Source organism: Zootoca vivipara, chromosome 6 (genome assembly GCF_963506605.1).
Source record: "Zootoca vivipara chromosome 6, rZooViv1.1, whole genome shotgun sequence".
NCBI lineage: Eukaryota > Metazoa > Chordata > Lepidosauria > Squamata > Lacertidae > Zootoca > Zootoca vivipara.
Genome location: NC_083281.1, coordinates 56225412 through 56240119, shown reverse-complemented (window position 1 = coordinate 56240119; position 14708 = coordinate 56225412). Strand labels below are relative to the sequence as shown.

At 42.9% G+C, this 14708-nt stretch overlaps 1 protein-coding gene across 4 annotated transcripts in view; it reads right to left on the bottom strand.

Moving 5' to 3' along the window:
* Positions 1-13666, bottom strand: part of RANBP10 (RAN binding protein 10) — a 49915-nt gene extending 36249 nt beyond the window's left edge. For 2 of the 4 annotated variants that reach the window (XM_035120169.2, XM_035120170.2), the window contains exons 1-3: positions 13420-13666; positions 12440-12551; positions 2598-2650 (exon numbers count right to left, since the gene is read on the bottom strand). In XM_035120169.2, coding sequence (XP_034976060.2) covers positions 2598-2650; positions 12440-12551; positions 13420-13642 — 388 coding nt within the window. In that variant the 5' untranslated portion in view covers positions 13643-13666. The other 2 variants (XM_035120171.2, XM_035120172.2) reach the window with 2 other exon arrangements.
* Positions 13667-14708: the final 1042 nt, after the last annotated feature.

Here is a 14708-nt window from a genome sequence, read left to right as displayed (position 1 = left end):
ACTTGACAGGCTACAAATTGCCACAAGCCATTTTAGATTAACGACAGTGATATTTTCAAATACATTGTCTTGTGGCCAATTCCAGCTCCAAGTAATTATACAAGTCCAGAGTGGCATGTGGAACAACTGTTCTCCCTTCTGAATTGTTCCTTCTGCTCTAATATAAAAAACCAGCCTAAGCATGTTCAGGATAGAGTCATCATCTCTCACAAATTTTGCAAATTAACATTCAACACCTGCTGTTTCTAGCAACCCACTGTCAAAATGTTTTTACTAGAAAAGCCTGGCCACAGGCCAGCCCTTTGGCCATATGAATGGACTCTCTATAGGAAGCTGCAGCCCAGTGCATTTCTAGTAGCCAGTGACAAAGGTGTTAAACGGCAAACACAGCCCCAAAGATCTGCATTTAGAACAAATCACATGAGCACTCTCTAATAATGTTTGCAGATCTCGCCTGACACTGTCATTTCCATGTGACCTTGCAATCAAGTTTAAATACTAAAGCATGTGCAATTCCAGGCCAAGTAAGAAGCTGTTATTAAAGACCAATCATTAATTAGTACCACTGCAGGGTGTTGTTTTTAAAAGATGAACCATCTATCTGAAGAACAGATTCCAAAATAAACTCAAACACATGGAGATAAAAAGATGAGCTTTGAATAAATGGCAGTCAGGAGATACCAGACAGCAAACAAAACTGCTGTCTGGGGATAGGCATCTGGCCATTTCAGGGCTTAATCCAGCTCCTAGTTTAACTCCTGAGCCCAAGGATCCTACATCCCAATCCATTACCCACTTCTGACAAGCCAAGGGCTCTCTTGAGGGAAAAGCAACAGCGGGTTTTGGCAGAGCCTTGCCTGATTATGCATCTCAGCCTAGAGCCAAGCAGAAAGCAGGAGGGAGTGGCACACATTTTCAACCTGTAAAGGAAGCTCCACTTTGCAGCAGTTACCTACCACTTTGCAAAAGGATGCAGAACTGTCTGCAAGCAGGAGCATGAGGGGCCCAAAGTAAAGTTAGTCCCACTGCCCAAACTCTAGCACTCCCTCATGTGCGGACATGCATCTCCATCTGTGGAATTTGAAATGGGCTCTTCATTTCACTGAGAGGGAGTGTTGGCCTGTTTGCTTCAAGTTCAAGTTTGCTTCAAGTTCAAGAACACTTGCAAAAGATGCCCCGGAAGAACTTGGTGGCGGCACTACCTTGGCTACTCAGATCAAGACAAAGAAACATTATGAGTTTCAGTGGGATGACCATGTTAGTCTGTCACAGCAAACACAGCAAAGTGTCTCATATCATTTTAAAAACTAACATGTTTATTAGGACATAACCATTTGTGGAACAGAGTCCACTTCATCAGAAGCACGAAGTGTTATCCTGCGTTATAGGTATAAATGCATATGGTTGGAATAGATCTGAAATACAGTACCAGCTGAGCTACAATGCATACAAAGAGGAAAGCTGTAGTAAACCCTATGTTGCTGTTCATAGTGAACAATGGAGGTTAAAAAGCTTACCTGAGGGTGTTGAGTCAATACACAGAGCCAGTGGCTCTTCCAACCTTGATCAATACCTTTGTTATAAAATGACTGCAAACCAGGGCTGTACTCTCATCATCATCACAAGATTATCTGATGTTACTGAGTAACTCATGCGCTATGCAAGTCCTTCTGTGCTAAATGATATAGGAATTGAGGACTTAATATACTAAGACTTTATTCAAACTTGTTAATGATTGCTAAGATCACATGAGTGAGCGATCCTTACAATGCCAAGGATAAACCAAGTCCATTATAGTTAGTGTCTGCACCGGAACTATGCCACTAAATTACCACCATCTGGGGTCAAATAATATCACCAGGACTGGGAGGAACCCAGGCAGCATCTAGCCAGCTTAGCACAACAAGGGAGGCACTTCCAGAACACACACGTCAATTCCTAGACTGACCCACAACACCCTAACTGGTGCCTGTCAACAAGCATGCATTAGGCATACCAAACCTAAGTGAGGGATTGGGAAATGTGGGTGAAGGTGGTGGGTGGCAGAAGCAGCATTTCTCAAAGGGCTGAATTCTGTTTGGAAACAATGACTTAGTGACTCCTATTCTTAACAAAAAAAAGTAGCCATGTGGACAGAATAAAATATTAAGTGATTTAAAATATGTTCAGAAGCACAGAAGAAATATATTGTGCACGATGCAAGAGAGAGCAGAAAGCTACAATGCTTTTCTCCTATGTGCCATGCCCGTCTGACAGATCAAGTGACATTCTGTGGCACAAAGGAACTATGCTGCAATCAAACATGTACTGCAACTCAAGAGTCCTATTATAGAAATAGAAAGACTGATGGACAGGTAAAGGTTTGTGGAAATAAAAGCAAGGAAGTGTAAGATTCAAGAGTGTTGGAAGATGTTTCATAGGCTGTATGTGTTTAACAAATTTTAAGTAGTAAATTTGTAGCAAAGTTCTCTCCAAACAATGTTCTGCCTCTGGACTCCACAAGTAGTGGACACATCTCCCTCTTAGAATTGTACAATTCCAGTGTAGTGGTTATTGGCACACAGGACAAGTACAAACAATTATTAACAGTGACTCACCAGGAAGTCTGTTCATGTTGACACCTTGGGCTGAAAGTCCTATCCCCATGTACCTTCAAGCAAACAAAAGTGTGTTAATACAGCAAACAGAGAATGGCCAAGGAAAATCACACTATGCTGCTTTTCCTAACTGAAAGCACAGTTTAAAAGTTATCATTCAACAGAGGCTGTGATCAGATTCCTTCTGAAATCCTGCACAAAATGGCACAGCTGGCCAGGGAAATAGCTTCCTTATTAAACCTTCTTGGTGTGCTCAGCAAACCACCTCTCTTTGTTGGAATTTACCAGCTCTCCAATATCAAAAAGTATATGCTTTTAAAATATAGTCATTGGTAACACATGTAAATTTATTTTGCTAGGAGGCCTATCCCAAAGGTAAGAATTGTGCACAGAGATGCCTCTTAAACGGGGCTGCATCCCGCCCCCCCCCCCACTCAGAATCAGCATGCAGCAATCTGGGAACAGCAGCTTTGTAGAAGCACTGCATGCATGCCTCATCTCCAGCTGCACACAAGCTGTTTCCTTCTCCAGTGACTAAGCAGGGTGCATTGTCGACCACAGATAGGATGGTTGAATTATCTACTGCTGGCAGGAGTTCTTCCCCACCTTGGCCTCCCACAGTTCATGCAGCTTCTGATCTTTTTACATTGTAATCCTTGGCCTTACAGTTTCACATAAAAGGAAACCTAATTGGTTAGAACAAGTAAAAAGCGGTTTACACATTCAAAGAACCTGCAGTATTTAACTGCCATTGCAAAGACAGGAGAAGTTAAGGTCTTTACTCCAAAACAGACAACAGAATTATGGAAGAGGGTCCATGTTCAAAATTCTAGGCCTAGATTTAGTTACAGTACCTGATATGCACAGACCAACTACCCATAGTGGATGGAGTGGTGGGGCTGCACTGCTCACCTGACCTCCCTACGTCTGATTCACTGCTGCATACCTGAAGGTGACAGAACCAAGGAGAGCTTGCTATGAATTGTTTGCAAAGCATTATGAGGACAAAATTGCTTGCATCCACCAGGAGCTTGACTCCAGTGTTACAGCAGATGACTCCTGAGAGGTGTCCAGAGCACTGTCTAGTCTAGCTCTAATTAAAGATAAGTCCATCAGTTATTTTTTTATTCATTTATTAAATTTTATTTTTCCTCACAAAGGAGCCCTGGGCAGTAATATTATTCATAGGATTTTGAAGCTGGAAGGAATTGATCACGTGCCCCCATACCTCAGACTCTAGTCCACTTTTTATCCAAAATCCTTTAAAATTTATTCTTTTTATTTTTATTTAGAAGTATTGTAAGCTGGCTCTTGACCCCAAAGCAATCCACAACACGGTACAATAAAAATATAAAGCCACAGTATCAACTGTAATGCCATAAAACAAGGGCAGAGAGAACCTCAGCAAGGACACACACAGAACAAAACCAATACAACCATCTCAGCACCTGGCCCAAGCATTAATAACCTGTAACTAATAGCCCATAAAGGCCCATGTCAGGAGACAACTCGTCTCCTCTGAACAAAATCTAATAAGATTCAACACCAGCTTTATCTCAGCAGGGAAGACATTACACAGACGGGACACCACCACAGAGAAGGTTCTTTCCCAAGCTGCCACATAGCTGATAACAACTGGAGGAAATCCAACCAATGATCTTAGCATGGAGAGTGGAGAATGGCTGCTGCAGAAAGAGATGCTTCTTCAAGCATTTTGGTCCCATTTTGTATAAGGTTTTATGAGTCATTGCTAGCAGCGCATTAAATTTGGGTTATCAGCATACTGGCAGCCAGTGCAGCTCTTTCAAGGCCACAGCTACATGATCTCAGTTGGCTGAACCACTCAGCAGTCTACCTACTTTTAGTTACCATATTTCAGTACTTCTAACTACATACTCTTAAAGTTGTGAACTTTTTTCTCATGTTTTCTCCTTCTTGCTATTGTGGTCCTGCCAAAAAACCCTAGCCTCCATTCTACAGCTCTTCAGATCTTGGAGGGGTTGTTCTTCCTGCCTTGCATTAATGTGAAGAACTGCTCCTTGCCACCAGAGCTGATTACAGTGGACCCTCCAGATAAGAACTTAATTCATTCTGGGGGTCTGTACGTACCCCAAAAAGCACGCATCTAGAGGCTGTGCATGCACGCAGCGCAATAGAGCGCTTCTGCGCATGCACACACGGCGAAACCGGACAGAAAGACTTCCGGGTTTGCCGCATTTGCAACCTGAAAGTTATGTTACCCGAACAAAGGTAACGTAACCAGATGGTCCACTGTATTAATACCACTAAATCCATTGCAAAGATTCCTACTTTTATACAGCAGAACATCTTTAGTAGCTCTTATTCTTGTCAATATAGAGAGAAACTCCACCCCCCCCAATTATTTCACTATTAATCAGTTTTCAAACAATATGATATTTTCAGGAAGAAGGGGGTTCTATTGAACTTCATCAGTAACTGTTTTTCCTGTTGTTTTTAATTTCAGGGAGCTGAGTAGTTGTACAGAAAAAGAAATAAAAATCCTCTGAAATGTTTCTCTGTTATCTGTTTTCTTCCTGTGGCATTTACATATGCTTTTAAATTGCATTTATGCTTTAAGTTTGTATGTTTTGTGATTAACTGCTCTGCAGGCACACAGAGGAAAAGCAAGTACCCCATTTAAAATTATACCAATCCTTGGTGATCTGGTTCTCAGTCTCAAATTCTTAAACATAGAAAAACTGTTATTAAGCACCAGAAGTTATGACTTTCACAAAGTCTATGTGGAAGGCAAAGCAAAATGGCTTCCATAAGAAGATTCAGGCAACTCTACAAGTAGAAGTACTTTTTCATATCAGTCCAGATTACTGGTAGATTGCTAAAGGTTTGGGTGCCAAAGCAGAAAAACTGTTGCTCTCAAAAATTAAAATGCCCTCCAGTGGGCAGCTGGCAGTGACCTCTGTTTGCTTCAGGGAGACTGGACACATTCCAATCCCATTATGAACAATAGCTAGAGCATAGGGTTTTTTTTTTAAGTGTATGTAACTCATATGAAAGAATCCATGTACTTTATAAACATTGCATGCCAGGGATGAAATACTAGTTGTGACAGTCACACAGTTCATGCTGTTTATTGTATTAATAGCTCATCCCCATTCTAAAGAAAAGCCACTCTCACAGCCAGGCATAAACACCCGATTTAGCAGAAAACTACGGTATTTATGGGTACAACCAGGCTACAGAATTCCAAACCAATCAAACAATCCAACAATACCATCATGCCACGCCATATCACTACAGCTATATATGCACATGCAGGTATGTATTATCAGGACTCCACACTTGCAAGAATACTATGAGCTAGGATAACTATTATCCATTTTGCAGATGGAATGAGGCAGAAATACTGATATGCTCCATTGAGATGTCATGATTGAACATATATAGATTTCCATGTCCAAACACACTACCCTATTGCAATGTCAGTGCTGCCAAATTGCAGTACTCCAGGGAAAATACAGCAATAACAACTTTATTATTTATATGTCGCCCATCCAACTGGGCTGTTACAGGCACTCTGGGAAACTCCCAACAAAATATTAAAAACATGAGGTTGCTGGTCTTTGTATGACTGTACAATAATTATACAAACCTACTTACAGTACAAAACAATTGTACAGCGCTCTTTGCATCACCATTATTTCAAACACAAAACTTCACCCAACCCAGCATCACCAGCTGAGTAGCATAAGCATCAATGCCACCGTTAACAGCACAACAAGCACTGTGCCATACAGTTACTATGAAATCCACGGTGTTCTGTCATCAAAGCTGACACATTCACCACCAGCACAGTATAAACTGGCTGGTATTAGCATGGTCAAATGGAAAAGTGCAAATACTTAAAATGGCTTGCCTACAGCTACAGATCCTGGATAAATTCAGCCTTTTGGAAGCCTACAGGAACAAGTTGCAGACAGTCTAATCCCTTCATTGAGAGCTCTTACTGTACTGAGCTGCCTCTGCTCCTGCGCCCCCCCCCTTTATTATCTCTTCCTTACAATTCCTTTCAGCTACTGTTTGATGTCAATGTCCACTGGCTTTCCCTTGTCATTACAGCTAGCTTGGCACTTGTACTGGCATGAACCCACTGATCTGCAAGGAACGATCTAGGCATAATTATCCACCATCTTAAAATTGAGAAAACAGTTTTTCAGCTATAAGAAGGCTAAGATCAGGGGTCAGCAAACTTTTTCAGCAGGGTCCACTGTCCCTCAGACCTTGTGGGGGGCCGGACTATATATTTTTTAAAAAAATATGAACGAATTCCTATGCCCCACAAATAACCCAGAGGTGCATTTTAAATAAAAGGACACAATCTACTCATGTAAAAACATGCTGTCTGCGGGCCAGATTTAGAAGGTGTTTGGGGACCCCTGGCTAAGATCCTTAGTGGCTCTGGTTGTTACTGAAAGAGTGCCCCAAACCCTGGTACAGGAACTCCTTGTCTAAGTTAGCCCTTGGCACTATGCATTAAATCCTAATGCAAGGGCATTTCATATCATTAGGCCACCCTGGGAATGCTTATAGTAGCTTATAGCTACTACAGTGGAACCTCGGTTTACGAATTTTCGGTTTGCGAACGCCGCGGACCCATCTGGAACGGATTAATTCACTTTCCATTACTTTCAATGGGAAAGTTCGCTTCAGTTTATGAATGCTTCAGTTTATGACCTCTTTCCATAATGTCACTATCACTTTATATGCATAAAGCATATAGTATAGGTCAGGGACATCCAACTCCCAAGAGATTGTTACTTACAGAATGAAAAACTGGCAGTGATCTACCTATTTTTTGAGAGGGAGGGAGGTCGAAATTGTTGACCTTTTGGGGGGGAGGAGAGCGACAAAAATAGATAAACAGTAAGTCATCCCACCAGCAGAAACTCCATCTTACACTCTTGAAATTGCGTGTGGATAAAGGAAAGGGGGAGGGGCCAAATGCTCCTTTTCACCCGCAGACGAAAATGAGCCTGTGATCGACCGCAATCAACTTCTAACAACTGGGGGTCGACCTGTTGGACATCCCTGGTATAGGTCCATTCCCACAACACAACATGTCCAACAATTGTCTGAAGAGACAAGCCTAGGGTACCAAAGTGAGCCACCATTGAATGCACTCTAAATAGAATTTTTTGCTGGATTCACCTGAGCCTAAGATCCAAGAAGGAAGTCTTTGCTGCTGACAACACAGCCTGCAATTGCACTGGTTATATGGGAGAAGGGTTCATTCATTCCATTAATGGAATGGGCTTCATGCAGTCCCTAACAAATGCATAGAGAATGTGTGAGCTTTTCTACAGATCTCAATAGTTCTTTTTGGGGGGTGGGGTGGGGTGGGGAGACTGCTGGGTTAGATGTAGCCACAATGCTATGGCACCACTATATGTATTACCACACTGTACTAAGCAACTGTTTACCAACCCAGTTCTTCAAGTGAACCATTTTACCTTCAATTTTTATATACATGCTCTCCTCCCATTAGAATGAATCAGCATGAACCAGTATCATTTTGGAAGCTAGCAGCTAGAGTGACTAGAACAAACTTTGGTACAGTTTTTAAGATACACTCTAAGATTCCAGCAGCTTCAGGGTTGACAATTCCCACCGGATCCACAATAGGCCACATTCAGGGAACGACTGTTTCCACCACCAGGCTCAGCCTCTCTCTGACTTGACAATGCAATCAATGTTTCTGTATTGCCAAGACCAACTGGTTACAGCTGGGAAAGTGCAGAAATATCACATACCTGATATTTACTCAAGTTATCCTCAGAATATGATTCTAGTCTGCATGGATCTGATCACTTTGAGTCAGTTGTTGTGTACAGAATACTTCCTGATAACACCACTGATAGCAAACTATTCAATTCTCACCTGCCGTACCAACAGCATAGTAGCCCCTTTTTCTGAGCTCTAGTTAAAATAATCAACATCCAGTAACTGGATTTATGCTCAAGGTTTCAATTTAAAATTACTTTACAGGGTAATCCTCACATCAGCATAGGCCACAGACCACTTCTGTGGCAATCATGATCACTCTGGAGATTGTCTTTACCTACCAGTTAATAGACTACTTTTTAACCCAGGAAAATCTTCTCAAAAGTCGGGGATCGTCTTATACACCGGGTCGTATTTCTTATACGGCAAGTATATCCCAAACTCTATATTTTAACTGGAAAAGTTGGGGGTCGTCTTATACGCCGGAATATACGGTATTTACAATAATTCTGGGAACTGCATAACAAATTAAATTTGTTCCAACCAGAAGCGTTTACTATTTAAAAGCAATACTGTAAATAAAATCTGATCCAGATCCACTCACCAAATTGTGTAAGCCAATAGGCTGTATCCAGTTAAGTAACACTAAGAGTAGAGCCATTGAAATAAGTGGATTTTAGTCATGATGAACTTAAATCCACTAATTTCCATGGATCTCCTCTGACTTAGCCAGAAACAACTCCATGTCTTTATACATATCTATCTACATAGACCTAGAGCTGCATCCACTGCTGGATAACATCTTCTGGAAACAGAATGTTGAAATAGATCCTCCAATTCAACCTCTGTTAATAGCAATTCACTCTTTAAAAAAATAGCAATTCACTCTACATTCTTTGGACCGCTGTCTCCAATTTTATGCAACGTAAAATCTTACTATCAGTACACTTGATGCCAGATAGATTATTTAATTAGGAAACTCCACAAGGAGCTGGGGGACAAAATATATGGGGCAGGCTGTACAAAACTTATGAGATTTTGTCCAGCTCTTATCTACCCCACCATTCTCCTCCATGCATTAGGGAAGGATGTACAGTAATAATATTCAGAGTAAATGTGGTACTGAAAGCATTTTATGCTGCAGACATTAGTAAACTTTGCTCCTTGGCACAGGTAGTGTTTTCTGGTTAACTGAACAGGACATAGCAGGCAGTAGAACCTCCAAAAAAAGTGCTTCAGAAGAACATTAAATGCCTTAGGCATTTCTCAGACAACACCAGGCTGCTATCATTTCTAGAACCTTGTAGAAATTTTTATTTGGACTTCAACGCATCAAATTCCTCCCAACTTTAAAAAGTGTTCAGCCACTCTGTTCAGCCAATATTTCTTCCTCAGTTTCTTTTGAAGGTAAATGACATAGCTGCTTGGTAATGCTGCTTCAGTCTTCATGAAGTAGGCAAGATGCATCCTGAACTTAAAAATAGAAATGGCGTCTCCACATGCAGACCCACACAAAATATAGCCAAAATTAATGCCTGGTAATTGCATTTTCCGCAGGCCTGGAACCATAGCTGCCAAGTTTTCCCTTTTCTCACGAGGAAGCCTATTCAGCATAAGGGAATTTCCCTTAAAAAAGGGATAACTTGGCAGCTATGCCTGGAACCCCAAAGTACAAATGGTTTTTATTTTAGTTCTCCAGTTTGAAGGATAAATAAGCATGACTAGGTGGTAACAAAAGAGTATCTTCTGAACAAAAACAGACCATATATACCACAGGAGTTGTTTTACTGGATGTTTTTGAAGCTCTTGTGGAATGATGGGATCAAAAAAGCCACCAATGAAATTGTGTCCTGGGACACATTGCTTCACGCTCCTTATTTGGTTAGCCAAGTGAAAATTTATTAATACACCCAGTTTGAACCCCAAAGAGCCTGGAATTAGTTGCAGGTGAAATACTTCTCTGAGGCCTAGAAAACACACTTGGTGGTCAAGGATGAGGATATCTGCATAACTGTTAGTTTCCAATGTTTTTGGAAAGCAGAGCTCTGCTTTCCCAAGTTCATCACCAGGCCTCCCACCCTTAGCTCCGTTGGAATCCCCAACTGTGCCTTTTCAACAGGACTAACAAACAAATCATCATCCCATATCCACCACTCTTTGGACAAAGACAGTCTCAAGGAAGCAATGAGAGTCCCATTCTTAAACAAAAAGTTTTATGTCAGATTGCACCTTAATACTTTGATTATAAATTTTGTATGATATAAGAGGATGGCTTGGCTAAATACCATACCAATACCTCCACTAGCAGCTTCTTCTGGGCATAGGCAATAAAGTATAAATCACTGCTCCCCAAAGGATATTTGGTTACTAATCTAAACATTATCTACCTCCAATGGTCATCAATTGTCTATATGGAACCCTAAAAATGGAGCCTCTGGTACAACTTATTTATTTATTTATTTATTTATTTATTTATATGGCACCTTTATCTTCCAAGGAGCTCAATATGGTATACATGTTTCTCCTCTTCCCCATTCCATCCTCACAACAATCCTGTGAGGTAGGTTAGGCTAAGAGATGGTGACTGGTCCAAGGAGACCAGTGAGCTCCATGACTGAGTAGAGATTTGAATCCTGGTCTTAGCAATGCCCAGAGTAAACAGATATTTCAAGAGCAGCTGGTATCTGATTTCTCACTTCAGCAACTGAAACAATGACACACAAAAATCTACTATAATACTAGAGGGAGGAAACAGTATTTAGAAGAGGCTTTTTTTAGTCTCCACACCCATGTTGTGACACTGGATTTATAAAGATGTGGTGCCCACAGATATATCACCACACCCAACAAACAGTTGTAACTATTTGTCAAATGTAAGTCACCAAAGCCCACCTCCCATTGCTAAGCTCTTATTTCCTTTCTCTCCAAGTTATCAACTGTTCAATGTATAAACACAATTTCTGGCAAAGCAAATGAAGAAATCTCTTCTAAGAAGAGTTCTACATTTGGCCTTGGCCTCTTATTCTCAGCACCTTCATCTTTGAAAAAACCCTTTTTGTTCATTATCAAAAGTTCATTACCTCAAAGCTACTTGTTGTAAAGTATGCTTTGGGTTGCAAGTTGCTTTGGGTTGCCCTCAGCAAGATATAGTGACTAATAAATTTAAGTAATAATAACATGCAAGAAAGAAGACAATAAGACTCTCCCAGCATAATGTATTCAAGTCTATGGCCTATGTGGTATCACATGGAAAAAGATTTTATGATGCTGCTTTAACAGATGAAAGCCGCCATTTCCCTATTGATCCGAAATTACTGAACTGCAATTCCAACTATCCTGTAAATTTAATGGACCACCTAGGCTCTTATTTTCCTCATGCCCATAAAACTGCCTAGCATAAGTCACCCATATATTTTGTCTTGGGCAAATACAAAAAGAGAATTCTTATACACATTTTTAATACTACAAACAGAATAGCACTTTCTTCCACTCCACTCAGCTATGTGGATTCTTCTCCTCCACATCCATTACAGTCACTGCCTATTGGATTTCAGTCCCAACACACTAACAAGCCACACTGGAATTTTAAGACGTCTGCTTGGTATAATTATCCATAACAGCCAGCAAAGGGAGCAGCATAATAAGCATGCCTCATCTCAGTCTATATTACTGGCTTGGCATTTGATGGCAGGAAGTCAAACCGGGTTTTTTTCTTGAACTGGAGTTGAACCTGAATCACAGCTGTATCCTCCCAACTGAACCTGAATCCAAACTAAAGACCTGGCTCAGTTCCCTATTTTAAAATTAAAACTAGTGCAACATCCTACATGTCAGGCTGCATGGACACATTAGGTTTTACCTACCTGAATCACGCACAGAGTAAACCCACTAAAAGTAATGGACCTAAATTAGTCATGTCCATTAATTTCAGTGGATCTAAGTATTAGTTTGACATAATCCATATGGCTCCCCCCACCATACAAAGCATCCCTATCTAGTTGAAGTGTATGCAGTGAGATTCGTTCCAAACCCTCTAAAAAGAAAGACAAACTGTCCAAGAGACATTAGAAGAACACACTTACCCATCTCTACCTTTACTGACTATCTTCACTTCAAAGTAATAAATACCACAGGCTGCAGGGATAGGATGGGTAGCCCTGACTGAAGCAGCATCCTTGTGATTTTTTCCATGTCCTGCAAAAAAACCCAACAACATATATAGGAGAAGGGGAAAGGGGTGAGTGAGCTTCTGGGCCCTTTTACTTGTCAGTTGACAGCTGTCAAACTAGAACACAGACTTTAAAAGAGCCAGAATCATTCTGCACAGAAACCCTTAAGATGATGCTTGGTTGACAAAGCAGTGGGCCCCTGCACTGCACCACGGGGGAAAGGACGAGGAAACAGCATGCATGGTTCTGTCTCTTCCTTTGTCAGTTCTCATGAAAAGACAACAAGAAATACAGGCACTAGGGCCCTATTTGAGAGCAAACAGATCAACACTCCAAATTCCAGGGAAGGCACAAAGGAATGATTTGCTGCCATGATCATGTAAACAATAATCTGGCTGTCTGTTGTTGGGAAAGGCTCGTGCCAACCCCACACAGCTATCAGGACAGGGGGGGGGGAATCCCCTTCTGCCTGCTTCACAGGAACTGGGCTGGCCCCTGGAGAGATCCCATCGCTGGCAGCGCAACAGGCAAGTTAAATTAAGTCAGATCGAACCAAGCCCCAAACCCACCCGCGCTCCGGATCCTCAAAATAGCGCCCCAGGAGAACTGCCCTTTGGCAGGGTCTTCCATGGATCAGTTCCCCCCGATACTCCTCAGATACAAGGGCCCGTTGCCACCTTACTCCCCTCCTCAAACCCTCCTGCCGATCCTCAACGCCTTCTCTCCGAAGCGTTTTTTCACCCAGTCACCATTTTCGCCTCTCTCTCCTTCACACCTCATCACCTTCAGAGGGTGACCCCCCCAACAGCCCCAGGCCTTCGCCCCAATCGTCCCCGCCCGGAATCTTCTCTCCACTCAGCGCGTCTCCCCCCGCCGCCTTCCCCACCCCCTACCTTTGTAGTGGACGCGCAGGTTGCCCTGGGAGAGGCCGATGTAGTTGTACTTGTCCTTGGGGCTCCAGGCGCGCGGCAGCGGCGTCTCGGCCTGGTTTACAGCCGGGTAGAGACGTCGGAGCCGCTGGCTCAGCTCCTGCTCCTCCGGGGGAGGCGGTGGCGGCGGCGGCGGCAGCAGCACCGAGTCTCCCCCAGGTGAGCTCGCTGCACCCGCGTCCGCCATCTTGGATACACTATTGTGTCAGAAGGAGGGGAGCGGGACCTGTTTCCCTGGCTGTCCAATGGGACGCGGGCTCGGCCACAATGGAGCCGAAGGGCGCGATGGGAAAACGAGTCCGAGCGCCCCCTCTGGACCGGGTCAAACCAGGTGGTAAGTAACTACAAGTTCCGAGGAACACTGCACAGGAGGGCCCGCCCACTCCTGGCACCGCAGAGCCCGCCGGGATAATGAGTATAGTAAGGACTCCGCGGGACAGTCCAGAAGATTTCTCACCTTTCAGAACTATTAAGCCGGGCGGGGCGGGGGAGCCCCATACAGTAAACATGCCCGGAGTTGGACAACACGGCTGCAGTCCTGTGCATGCTTAACGTAAGCGCCAGTGAGTAAAGCGAGATTCACTTCTGAATAAAAATGCATAGGATACATCACCAGTAGTGATGTATGGAAGTGAGAGCTGGACCATAAAGAAGGCTGATCGCCGAAGAATTGATGCTTTTGAATTATGGTGCTGGAGGAGACTCTTGAGAGTCCCATGGACTGCAAGAAGATCAAACCTATCCATTCTTAAGGAAATCAGCCCTGAGTGCTCCCTGGAAGGACAGATCGTGAAGCTGAGGCTCCAATACTTTGGCCACCTCATGAGAAGAGAAGAATCCTTGGAAAAGACCCTGATGTTGGGAAAGATTGAGGGCACTAGGAGAAGGGGACGACAGAGGACAAGATGGTTGGACAGTGTTCTCGAAGCTACGAACATGAGTTTGACCAAATTGCGGGAGGCAGTGCAAGACAGGAGTGCCTGGCGTGCTATGGTCCATGGGGTCACGAAGAGTCGGACACGACTAAACGACTAAACAACAACAACAACAGGATCATACAGGCCAGCTATAAACGAGTGGTAAAAAAGGGAGATGGACGGACAAATATATTGGTACTTCTACCCGGTGACGGCAACTACACAAATACGCAACGTACACCTTGTCACGCATGCATCTCGTTGAGAAAAATGACACCAGCCTCACCACTGTCCCAAAGCACAGCTCGCTTTTTATATAAGGGACTACTGTAGTTT